This window comes from Sesamum indicum, linkage group LG2 (genome assembly GCF_026168435.1).
Source record: "Sesamum indicum cultivar Baizhima isolate 11 linkage group LG2, ASM2616843v1, whole genome shotgun sequence".
NCBI classification, from domain to species: Eukaryota; Viridiplantae; Streptophyta; class Magnoliopsida; order Lamiales; family Pedaliaceae; genus Sesamum; species Sesamum indicum.
The window spans coordinates 5,130,205-5,141,822 of record NC_142658.1 but is presented as its reverse complement, the minus strand read 5'-3'; the positions used below and the strand labels follow the sequence as shown (position 1 = coordinate 5,141,822).

Below are 11,618 nucleotides of genomic sequence, written 5' to 3'. Positions count from 1 at the left end.
CTAATTGATTAATTTTAACAAATCGAGTTCAGATAAATTTTTTTATAAATTAATTTTAATTGAGTATGGAATAATTTTTAATTTATTTTTTGTTTACTGATTGATTGATGGAAATGAAATAATTAAGAGCTTCAATTGACGATTCCTCTCTATACAAAATCGTGTTTTAGTTGAGAGAAACAATAATTATAAGCTAAAGACAAGGACTATAAATTTATTTATCGCATGTCATATAAGTCAAAACGCAACATTTCTTATTTATTATTAATAAATATAATATATTTCAATTAAAACCAAAGTCGTACTTAATTCATCGTAACAATTGAAAATAAATAATAATAACTTATAAAAGATGGACATAATTTAAAATTTGATTTTATATAATTTGTGTAATTAATTTCTTAATAGAGATATATAAATTCCATGAGCTCTATTATTGCACCCCCAAAATCTTGAACGTTACATAGCCTAGCAATTTGTGCTTTCTCGTGCTCTGACCAGAATTTCATGCTATTGACTTGTTCACAACATTTTGCTTTGATCACTATCTGACTCAGTCGATAAAATTGAGATTTTAATGATTAAAAAATTATGAATTTGAATTTTGCTAAAATATCGGTATTAGACTATTTTAATTTATATATCTTATTATTAAAGAAGAGCATCTCTTTAGTGTCTCTCTAAATAAGCAGCATTGCTATAGCAATCTGACCTTCTCCTGTCCCTCTCGTCTACTATTTACTTTGACTACCGCCACATTAATTTGTAAAAAGAAAAAAACATCTCCTAGAAAATTAGACTACTATGACTATGAAATATTTAAATTTTCTAGTTTCTGTTCAACATACTGTCTATACATTTTTTGTTCTACTGGTTATAAATTCTCGTTAATAGTTGTATAAATTATAAAAATTATCACAATTTTAGTTATTTTGTTAGTATTTTGACAGAAAAAAGGCACGTGTCTAGCTGTTATTTAAAATACTAACAGAATCTAACCAGAAGAATTAAAACTGGGATTCTTTGTAACTTATGTAACCATCAATGAAAATTTCGTAATTGATTGATTAAAAGTGATAATTTTTGTAACTTATGACGAAGATGGAGTCGTTAATGGGATGAAAAATACTATTTCTAACTAAAATGGTAATACATTAATCTGGATTTAGAGCTTTAATTGCTCAAGGAGTTTAGAACACAATGGATATCATATTCAAAAGAAAGAGAGGATGCATTCACATTGAAGATGAAGAAAAAGAGTGATAGTGAAGTGGGATAAATGCCTATTTTGGATGCACAAATTATGTGGACATTGTAGCTGAGAGTTGACTGCACTCTGCCTGTGACATTTCAGAACCTGAATGGCCACATCTATTTATTTCACTTTTTTAATTCTTAAATTTTCACAAAACCATCCCTTTAGGATGAGGGGCATTCCAACTAACAAAAGTATTTTTGTTTTTATAATTTTAAAATGCTCGAATAATATAAAGATTTGTGTATTTTTTAGTTGGATCTGATTGAGTTGACCCAACTTAGCCCAGAAACCACAATTGTAGATTACTTAACATCTAAAAGCCTGATATCACGACACGTGGTTATGTCCAAAATTGAGGTGCTAATAGGATCTTATACTTTTTTTTTCTTCGATCTCACATCTTACTAGCTTAACGATCGGAATGTTTTAATTCGTTTGAAACCTTTCAACGAGCCTAGCGATCTGTTCGTGTTTTCAGTTTTCAAACATTTTTACGATTGATCATCTTGACGTCACTCCAACCTTCGAACCCGAATCAAAACCATACATGTATATATATTGAAAATGGAGTGTAGAATCTTTGTACAGTTGCAATATAATATATATATATATATATATATATAATTGATTATTATATAATAATTGAGAATACGCACAACAATGTCGACTCAAGTAAAATATTATTTTATATTAAAGAAAAGGGAAACCGTACAAGAATGCTTAGGTAAAAAGATGATTCCGTGTGGTGTTGTTTTTGTATTTTTGCAAGTTGAGATTAGTATTAAATGTTGGGTAGTTGGGATGCCAATCTTCTAATGAAAATAAAATCTTCAAACCCCTTTCTATTTTATTTTATTTTATACATCTCCACTTTTTCTAAAAATTTAATTATGGGGTAATTGTTACATGATAAATAGTTTAGAGGACCAAGTGTATTTTACCATATTTTTAATGCGAATACGTACAGACGAACATGTTTTCATTTAATTACTGTTGCAAAAATTGAAAACTATTTCACTTTTTGTTTATTGTTCCACTATTTTACTCCACTGGTTTTGTCTCAATTTGGCCCATCTGACTATTTTTTGATGAGAATGTGATCAGAATTTGACTTTATAAACTGTAAAATAATCAATTTAAGTCTATTTTTTAATCCAAAAAATAGTTTTTTAATATTTTTATATACTGAATATGATATAATTCGCCATAAAAAATAAAAATTCTAGATCCGTCCCTAAGGGGAACCAACATTTTGGACCCCATTACATTATATTATAGGACTAAAGTCTCCAAAGATTTGTCAAACCAAATATTCAATTGAAATGAGTTGAAAATTTGATGTCACTTATCTTTAATAACAATATAATAATAATAATAATATGAATTTTAGCAACTTTTTCAAATCAGCGACTATTCGCGGCTTCACATAAAATCAAATGAAGAATAATTGTCGCAATTTCAACTATGAAAGAAGCGCATAAAGAATTGTTAAGATATTTTCAATGGTTTGGTGCTTTTAACAATTAAAAAAAAAAAGGAAAAAAGCGTGTTTAAAGAGATGTGGAAAACCTACCTAACGCTTTTTGCTACAACTTGAGAAAAATGGAGTGATAATTACTTGACTCCATCTCATTCACCCAATTAATATCAAAATGTGTGAGATGTTAGGCAGCAATGCTTCATGATAAGTGCTTTTTATGTCACCCCATTTTATTTTTATTTTTCCTTAAAAATTCTTATGAAAAGCATTAATTATATTAGTGTTGCAGATATTTTTGTCATCGTTATTTATTATGTTTCAAAATAAAAAATCATGATAAATACTATTGCGCAACGGCTATTAGTTATTGATATTAATTTGCATATATAATTTTTAAGCTGTAGTAATTTAAAATATATGGAATTATTTATTTTTCTGTAGTGACAATAAATAATATTTATTCATTATAATTTTTTTAAAAAAATCATATTATTTTTCAGTAATTAAAAGAAAAAGGTTGTGATGTATATTTTGAAAGTAGTGATAGACAAATGAAACACCATTTGTTTAAGGAAGTAGTTAGATTCTCTTACATCCTAAATCATTAAAAAGAAATATTTGGGAGTCAAAAATTTCAGCTACGCCTACAAAACACCTTTTTGACTCATCATACATATCTCATTATGTCTTTCTCGAATCCATATCTCATCAGAATTTTCTCCATGTACTTGTTAACTTTTGCATCAAAAATCCACATCCCCTACCTCCCCTCTTCTATTATAAATTAGGTATATATTAAATAATATTTTCAATTTTAAATTATATTATTAAAATAATTATACTTGTATTTTTGAAATTTATTTTCGTTTATCGAATAAGTTATTAATTTATTAAATTTACTGATATTAACAAAAAATTTTAAAAAAAATTATATTTACCTTCAACTAGCTTGTCACTGATGACCTTTCAGGTCGAATAAATATTATTATGATCAAATTACCCTCATACGTCTTCACGTGTTAATGTATGAGAGGAACTATATCTTCACCGTTCTAAAGGTAGTTTAATCGAAAAAAAATTATTTGACCTGCTATAAGTCAGTAATAAGTCAATTGACGGTAAATTAATATAAAACTTCCATTGAATTGTTTTATTGATATTAACAAATTTGGTGAATTTTGACTAGTAGAGGGACTTGTTTGTTAGATGAAAGCAAAACTCAAGGGTGTTAGATGTAATTTTTCAGACAACAGGGGGCCTACATATAATTACACCAAATCTTATAGAAGGGGAGTGTAATTATCCCTATATATATTACAAATAAAAATAAAGTATATAAACCAGCCATCACATTTTGAAAAGAAAAGAAAATAAAATCAACTTAAGAATATTATCGACACAATAAAAAAAATTAATGTAGTGATATTGGTGTAAAAAATATATATATATTTTTTATATTAGTACATACGTATAAAAAGAAATATAAATTTGATTATTAAAATAAGGCTTTTTCTTGAATAAAATCAAGGAAGGCAGTGCCACATATGAATGAGGGATCTCTCAAAATATTTTATTAATTTTCAGAAATTAATATTCATTAAATTTTAAAATTTCAGGTGATTGGAACATTTAACAAAAATGGGCCAAAAGGAATAACCTTTGTCTTTGTCCTAATCACCAAGTGATCAAGATAAGAGAGAACTTTGCAATTTTTTCCCACAATTAAAGAATATATACTAACTAAAATTCAATTTTAAGTTCTATTTGATCTTCCTTTTGTCATTGTCATAATAATGACAACCAAATTATTAATTAATGTCGTAGCTGCTTATAATATCCAATTTGTCCAAACTTCTTTCACTTACATCTACTATTCTTGTCTTTGATTTACATAATTTGATTTTGTACATTTTTATATTTAATAACTAGTAAATATTACCACTGGTACAATGATAACTTTTTCAAAAAATACTATTTTATATATAGTGAAGTTATAATATTTTGAGGAAAAAAAGCATATGATTGAATTGGGATTTGGAAAAATATTTATTATTGCAAGAATCTGTTTCTTTGTCAGCTTACATCACATGATTCATCATCAAATTTGTCTTGATCTTGCATAGGACAATTAAGTAGGGAATCAATGATGTCGGAATTAGTCAAGTGATTAAAATTGAGGTCTTACAAATGAATTTGATGTTTTTGAAGTAATAATAATAATGAATCATTATTAATTAAAATAAATTGATGATTATAATCATTCATGTCCGGTAGTTCGAACCCATAACCTTTAAAATTATGGGACCTCAGTTTCGCCAACTAAACTAGACCTCATTAGCAAATGAATTAATGTTATGAGTTTGAATTTAACTCAATATTTGATATTTGTCCCGATTTATTGAAATATTGACTTAATTATGTACTTAACAATTTAAAAAAGAACAATTGAGTAGGGGAAATTATTGATGTTTATATAGTACTTTTGTTCACTATATGATCAATTCCTAATAATTACTTTTAAGAATCTTAATATATTAATTAGTGGGATGGTCAAAGTTTAAAGCTGATCACAAGCAATGGTAGTTATTAAGTTGATTATCTTTGAATGAGTAATTAAAACATCTGTAGGTAGCTTTTTCCAAGAACTGAGGTTGTAAGCAAAAAGTGGTTATCAAATTGGAATATTTTTCATTAATGATCTAAGATTATAAGTATTAATAAATTAAAATGCAATGATTCTTTTTATGGGATATATGCTAAGAAAGACAAAGTGGGATTGTAGTGAAAAATCTATTGGTTCCTTAAGGTTTGAGTAATAACTATTTAAGGTGAACAAGTCATGTGATGTTGTTAGCTAAGCCCATAAGTGGACAGAAGGAATGTTCTCCCACTAATTACACACACATAATTTTAATTTAATCTAATTAGCTGGAAAGTTGAAATTATTTTATTTATTTTTTTGGGATTTTCTCCCAACTTCTTCAGATTCCATTAATCATTTTTAAGGAAGAAAAAGGGCCCAAATTAGGTCTTACATCTACAGTAATCATCAACTCACAAACATTAAACTCGTACATCATTAAACTGATCATTTTTCCTATTGCCTAACTTGCTTTATAAATATTCAAATGACCATCAAAGATTAGGGTGGTAGATCGATGTTATTGTCGAAACGAATATATATATTATTGTTCAAATTTGTTGAATTGTTATTGAAAAATTGCGGTTTATAATTTAATTGAGCTCATCAAACGAGCTTTAATTGAACCAAACATGATTAATTGCTTATTCTTTCATTACATTTTTCCGTTATAAGTACATGATCGGCCGGACATTGCGAATTATTAAATAATAACTAACAAGAAATATAAAATAGCTAATTTATCTTTTGCATGAAGAACATATATACACAAAAAATTCAATTGTAGAATTGGAGAAATTTGATTATAAAATGATATAAGAGAAAATTAGTAGATATCAAAGCTTTAAAGGGATATATATATATATATATACCCACTGATCAAAAGGAGTAATTGTCTTTGTGTAATAACCTTTCTTTCCTCAGACTTTGGGAACCAGACATTGAGAGAATAGGATACTGAATGTCCATCCATCAATGGCAATTACTTGTCTTAAAAAGTATAAAAAAAATAAGAAAATAGAAAACCACCATCACCATTTTTGGACCAATATTCTAAGCAAAATGTCTGACTGAAAACTGATGGTCTTAGGTGTCTGTCTGTTTGTCCTCTCAAATATTACTTATATACATTAACAACTACAACCCCATTAAATTTTTAATTTATTTATCTTTTATATTTCTTGATTAATATGAAAAGAGAGAACCATATTCTTGTGTAATAAAGGGATGGATGAGAATTGGCGCAGACTGCAAATAATTGTGATTCAAAGGTTCTCAATAAAAGAGACTGCAGATTAGAATATGATCATCATTTCACTACTCCCACTTCTCTTTTTGCATGTATATATATATTGCTTGCCAGTTTGATCAAACACTACTCACACAATACATACTACTCAAAACCCCGTTTCTTCATCTTTGATTGCTTCTTCTTGATTAGGGTTGATTTCATTCTTGATCATCACAAGTAGTGCTGCTGCTACTACAGCACAATGACAGTAAGAACCCTTGAAGATGTCATTTTGTCCTATTTTCAGTTTCAGTTTCTTAAGCATTCTTCTTACGGTTGTGTTATGTAAGTGTGGAAAACACATGGCTTATGTTAACTGAAAGTAGGAATTAAGACATGAGAGATGTTCATGTTAGTGACATCAATCCCATGAAGAAGTAGAAATTCATCTGTTTGTGTAGTATTTATGAGGGCCCATTTCATGCACCTTCCAAACCAACCATATCTACACATGCTGTCTTTTTACCTTAATTTCATCTCTGAGGAATTTTTACTTTGCTCTTAAGTTTCAAGAATTTATGTGAATTTGCCACGTATTAGAATTGCCAAGGCTACGTTTCATGTAACCGCAGGCCGCTTTTGGGGGGTGGGGTGGGTTCTGTTGCTTATCAAATTGAAGTCAATAATATACCTGCAATAGCTATGCCTTTTAGGAGGCTTTTAGGTGGGGGGGCGTCACACGATTTTAAATGTTTGACAAAACGCGTCTCTCTTTGTGTCATTTTGTATGCCGACTTGCGCAAAACTTGTAAGCTATTTCTCTTCCTATATATACCCCTACTACTACTACTACCAGCTATAGCAGTCCTACTTCAGTCTTGAGTGTATAAAATATTAACTGACACATAGAAATAGAAAATCCATTTGGGTTCTTGCAGGAAGAGAAATCTTGAAAAGTGTGTCCTAAAATTTGCTTGCATGTGTTTCTGCAACTAGTTTAAAGTGTACTGGCAAGAAAACAGTTGGGAGTGGGAGTCCCCTTCCATGCACTAAATTTCTGCACTGATTCATCAGAATTAAGCAGCTCTTATAGCTGTCATATATATATATATATCAGTTTCTGATTTTATTTTGGAATTCTTTTTTATTGGGAAAAAAAAATCAAGATGAGTGAGAGTACAGGATCAAGGCAGTACCAACACCAAGTTTTTGATGTCTCCATCAACGTGCCGAATCAGGGTGGATCCAAGTGTTATGATGATGATGGACGGCTCAAGAGAACTGGTATTTCTCTTCTTCTCTTACACTTATGTTCTAAATTTTCAGTTTCTTGGTGTAGTTTTGTTTGTGTCTCAAGTGTGGTGTGTGTACGTTTTCTTGATACACAGGAACTGTATGGACTGCAAGTGCTCATATCATAACAGCTGTGATTGGGTCTGGAGTTCTGTCCTTGGCTTGGGCTGTGGCTCAGTTGGGATGGATTGCTGGACCAACTGTGATGTTCTTGTTCTCATTTGTGACATACTACACCTCTGCTCTTCTGTCCACATGTTACCGGTCCGGTGATCCTGATACCGGCAAGAGAAACTACACATACATGGATGCTGTTAGAGCCAACTTGGGTAGATTTCCTTGATGTTTTCTTTAAGTTTCATGGTCTTTTGTGTTTTTCTTTTTTGAGCAAAGTGGTGAACATCAGTTTGGAACTTGTGATTTTCTTGAATTTCTTCAGGTGGGTTCAAGGTTAAACTTTGTGGGGCAATTCAGTATGTGAATCTTTTTGGAGTTGCTATTGGTTACACCATTGCTTCATCTATAAGCATGATGTGAGTATGGAGTTCATCAGTTTCTTGATGTTAATCTCTGGTTGGAAATGTTTTAGTGTACTGATATATATATATATATGGAACAGGGCGATTGAGAGGTCTAATTGCTTCCACTCGAAAGGAGATAGTAGCCCTTGCAGAGTTTCAAGCAATCCTTACATGATTGCATTTGGTGTTATAGAAATAATTTTCTCCCAAATCCCAGATTTTGATCAGATATGGTGGCTTTCGATTGTCGCTGCGATCATGTCGTTTACGTATTCCACCATTGGTTTGGGTCTTGGTGTAGCAAAAGTTGCAGGTAGAGAAGGAAGCGCTTCTTCTATATTTCAACTTTAAGTTGTGTTAATGAAGAGGCCAAGTTTCTTGATTCCTTAAGTATTTTTATGACACTTTTTGCTGTTTACAGAAAATGGTAAAATCAGGGGAAGTCTGACTGGAATAAGCATTGGCACAGTCACTGAAACACAAAAGATATGGAGAAGCTTCCAAGCTCTTGGAGCCATAGCTTTTGCCTATTCCTACTCCCTCATTCTCATTGAAATTCAGGTATAGTTGTGCTTTATTTTCGCTTTTTTTGGCACATAATATAGTCACAGTTGAATTCACATAAACTGATTGTCATTTAACATGATTCTTTTCAATGACAGGATACAATTAAATCTCCCCCATCAGAATACAAGACGATGAAAAAGGCCACTCTTCTAAGTGTAGCAGTAACAACAGTTTTCTACATGCTATGTGGCTGCTTTGGCTATGCAGCATTTGGAGACTTATCCCCTGGAAACCTTCTCACCGGTTTCGGCTTTTACAACCCTTACTGGCTTCTTGACATTGCCAACGTTGCCATTGTTGTCCACCTTATCGGTGCTTACCAAGTTTACTGCCAACCCCTTTTCGCCTTCATCGAAAAGACTGCATTAGAATGGTACCCTGACAGCAAATTCATCACTGCAGAGATCACTATCCCTATCCCCGGCATCAAGCCTTACAAGCTCAACCTTTTCCGACTTATTTGGAGAACCATCTTTGTGATCATTACAACCATAATTTCAATGCTCATGCCGTTTTTTAATGATGTGGTTGGGATTCTTGGCGCTCTCGGGTTTTGGCCTCTGACAGTCTATTTCCCTGTGGAAATGTACATTGCGCAGAAGAGAATCCCCAAATGGAGTGCAAGATGGATGTGCCTCCAAATTCTGAGTATGGCTTGTCTTGTTATATCTGTTGCTGCTCTTGTTGGTTCCTTTGCTGGAGTTGTTTCTGACCTCAAGGTTTACAAGCCCTTCAAGACCAGTTACTGATCATTTGTTTTTGTATTATTACCAATGCTTTTTCAAGAAGAGAAAGAGAAGAAAAACAAAAAACATTTAGGAATTTTACAAATTTTACTTCATGTTCATAACAAGCCTAAAAGGGTTGTGGATTTCACTGTATCACAAGAGGGAAACAGGGTTGATGCATGTATTTATGTGGAATTCAAGAATCCCCATATTTTCCAATGTAAACTTCATCTATTTCTCAGTTGAAATAGTAGAAAACTCAATTGAAGTCCTCAAGGACCTGTCTTATATATTGTCCTTTCCATTCCCTAATCACATGCTAAATATTAGTTTATTCCCTTGTCTTGAGATCATTTTTCTTTCCATTGTCTTTTAGTCCCCCGTGATTAATCAATCAATGCATTCATTAAGCAATAAACAACTGCACACGGGAATCAATTATATACACTATAACATTAAGTTGTGTGGAGCAGACAACCCATAAAACTCGTCTGGTTTGACAATGATTGGACACATTTACAAGAGATATTTGAGTAACATCTACTTGGTTGCAATAATTGAACAATGTCTAGGTACACCATTCACAACTGTCCAAACACACTAGAGGTTGTGGGGTTACTTCATACTAGCAATCACAAAATCTTCAAACTATATCCAAATTGTACTGTGAGTAGTTCCACACATGGTCACCTCACACTAGTTATATAATATGGTTTCTTTTTTTCTTTTTAGTAATCGGTTAATGTAGATGAGTTGCATATTTCTGCTAGATCAATTTATTTACGGTTCCTGACAAGATGGTGTGTGCTTATTGGATGGACCGGAGCGAGACCACTCAACGGTCCATCCAAGATCAGTGGGGTTAGAAAGGGTAGATAATGAAAACCACCACCTCTTTACAACTCAACAATGATAGGGTGTTGTAATTTTTGAACGGATCGATTCTCATAGAGTCATTCCATTCAAAACTATTGGATCACGGAAGGTATGCAGTGAGACTACAGACTTGCATACAATCTAATGGTTTACAGTGCAAAGATTCTATTGGACCTGATGGCATGTAGAGTGGCCAAGAGGGGAGTGGGGGAAGGTGATGGTGATGGAACTGACAAGGGCCATATCACAACAAGGTTGAACCTTTTGAAAGGATGCTAACTTTATTGAACCAAAGACAGTAGAAGACTTTGGAGTTTGGCATTTTATGGACCATCCATGTGCATAAAATCAAACAGTAGGGTGTGGATGCCCTTATGCTCTTGCTCCTACCACCACTACGAGGATGGATGGAGGACAAGTACAACCTCAAAAACATATGGGACAAACATAGTCAGTCACAAAGTGGTATAAAGTTTGAGATAGTGTTGAGACTCATGAAATAGATAAGATACTAAAACCCAATAATTCACTCAATACTATATCCTAAATTTATACTAATTTTTATTCCTACAAAGAAATGTGTTTCCCATTTTCTTCTTTTTCTTGTGGATATCACCTAAATTATGTACAGAAAAAAGAAAAAGGCATCCATTTGGCTGTAAAGTTAGTAATGCTCATCTCTACCACATTGTATGTTGAAAGGATCATACTATATGACCAAAAATTGCAGTAAAAGTAGTTTGTATGAAATCTTTTGCTCTTTTCTGTTATGGGAATTTCAGATCAGTAAGTGGGTGGGTGTGAGACTGAATTATCATCTTTCAATTATTGCCATTTTGGTTTTTATTTTGTAAAAGAAAAATTATTAAAATAAAAGAAATAGGCTGTACCTGGTCTGCATTCTTATTTTTCAGTTAATTATTTTGGTAATGGGACCCCCAACATTCTCGGAATCACAAGTTACAATTTTGATTTTCCTATCGCCATGTGCATAAGAAATTATCAAGACATGTCATCTACTAA

General features: G+C 31.7%; 1 protein-coding gene across 2 annotated transcripts; it reads left to right on the top strand.

Moving 5' to 3' along the window:
• The first annotated feature begins 6,720 nt into the window (after positions 1-6,720).
• Positions 6,721-9,995, top strand: AAP3 (amino acid permease 3). Of its 2 annotated transcripts, none has more exons than XM_011104000.3 (7): positions 6,721-6,878; positions 7,777-7,894; positions 7,999-8,232; positions 8,343-8,436; positions 8,523-8,737; positions 8,846-8,985; positions 9,087-9,995. In XM_011104000.3, the coding sequence occupies exons 1-7, from the start codon at positions 6,873-6,875 to the stop codon at positions 9,738-9,740; spliced, it is 1,461 nt and encodes a 486-aa protein (XP_011102302.1). In that variant the 5' UTR covers positions 6,721-6,872; the 3' UTR covers positions 9,741-9,995. The 2 variants fall into 2 exon arrangements, with proteins under 2 accessions (XP_011102302.1, XP_011102300.2); XM_011103998.3 differs by lacking the exon at positions 6,721-6,878 and adding an exon at positions 7,400-7,418.
• The last annotated feature ends 1,623 nt before the right edge of the window (positions 9,996-11,618 follow it).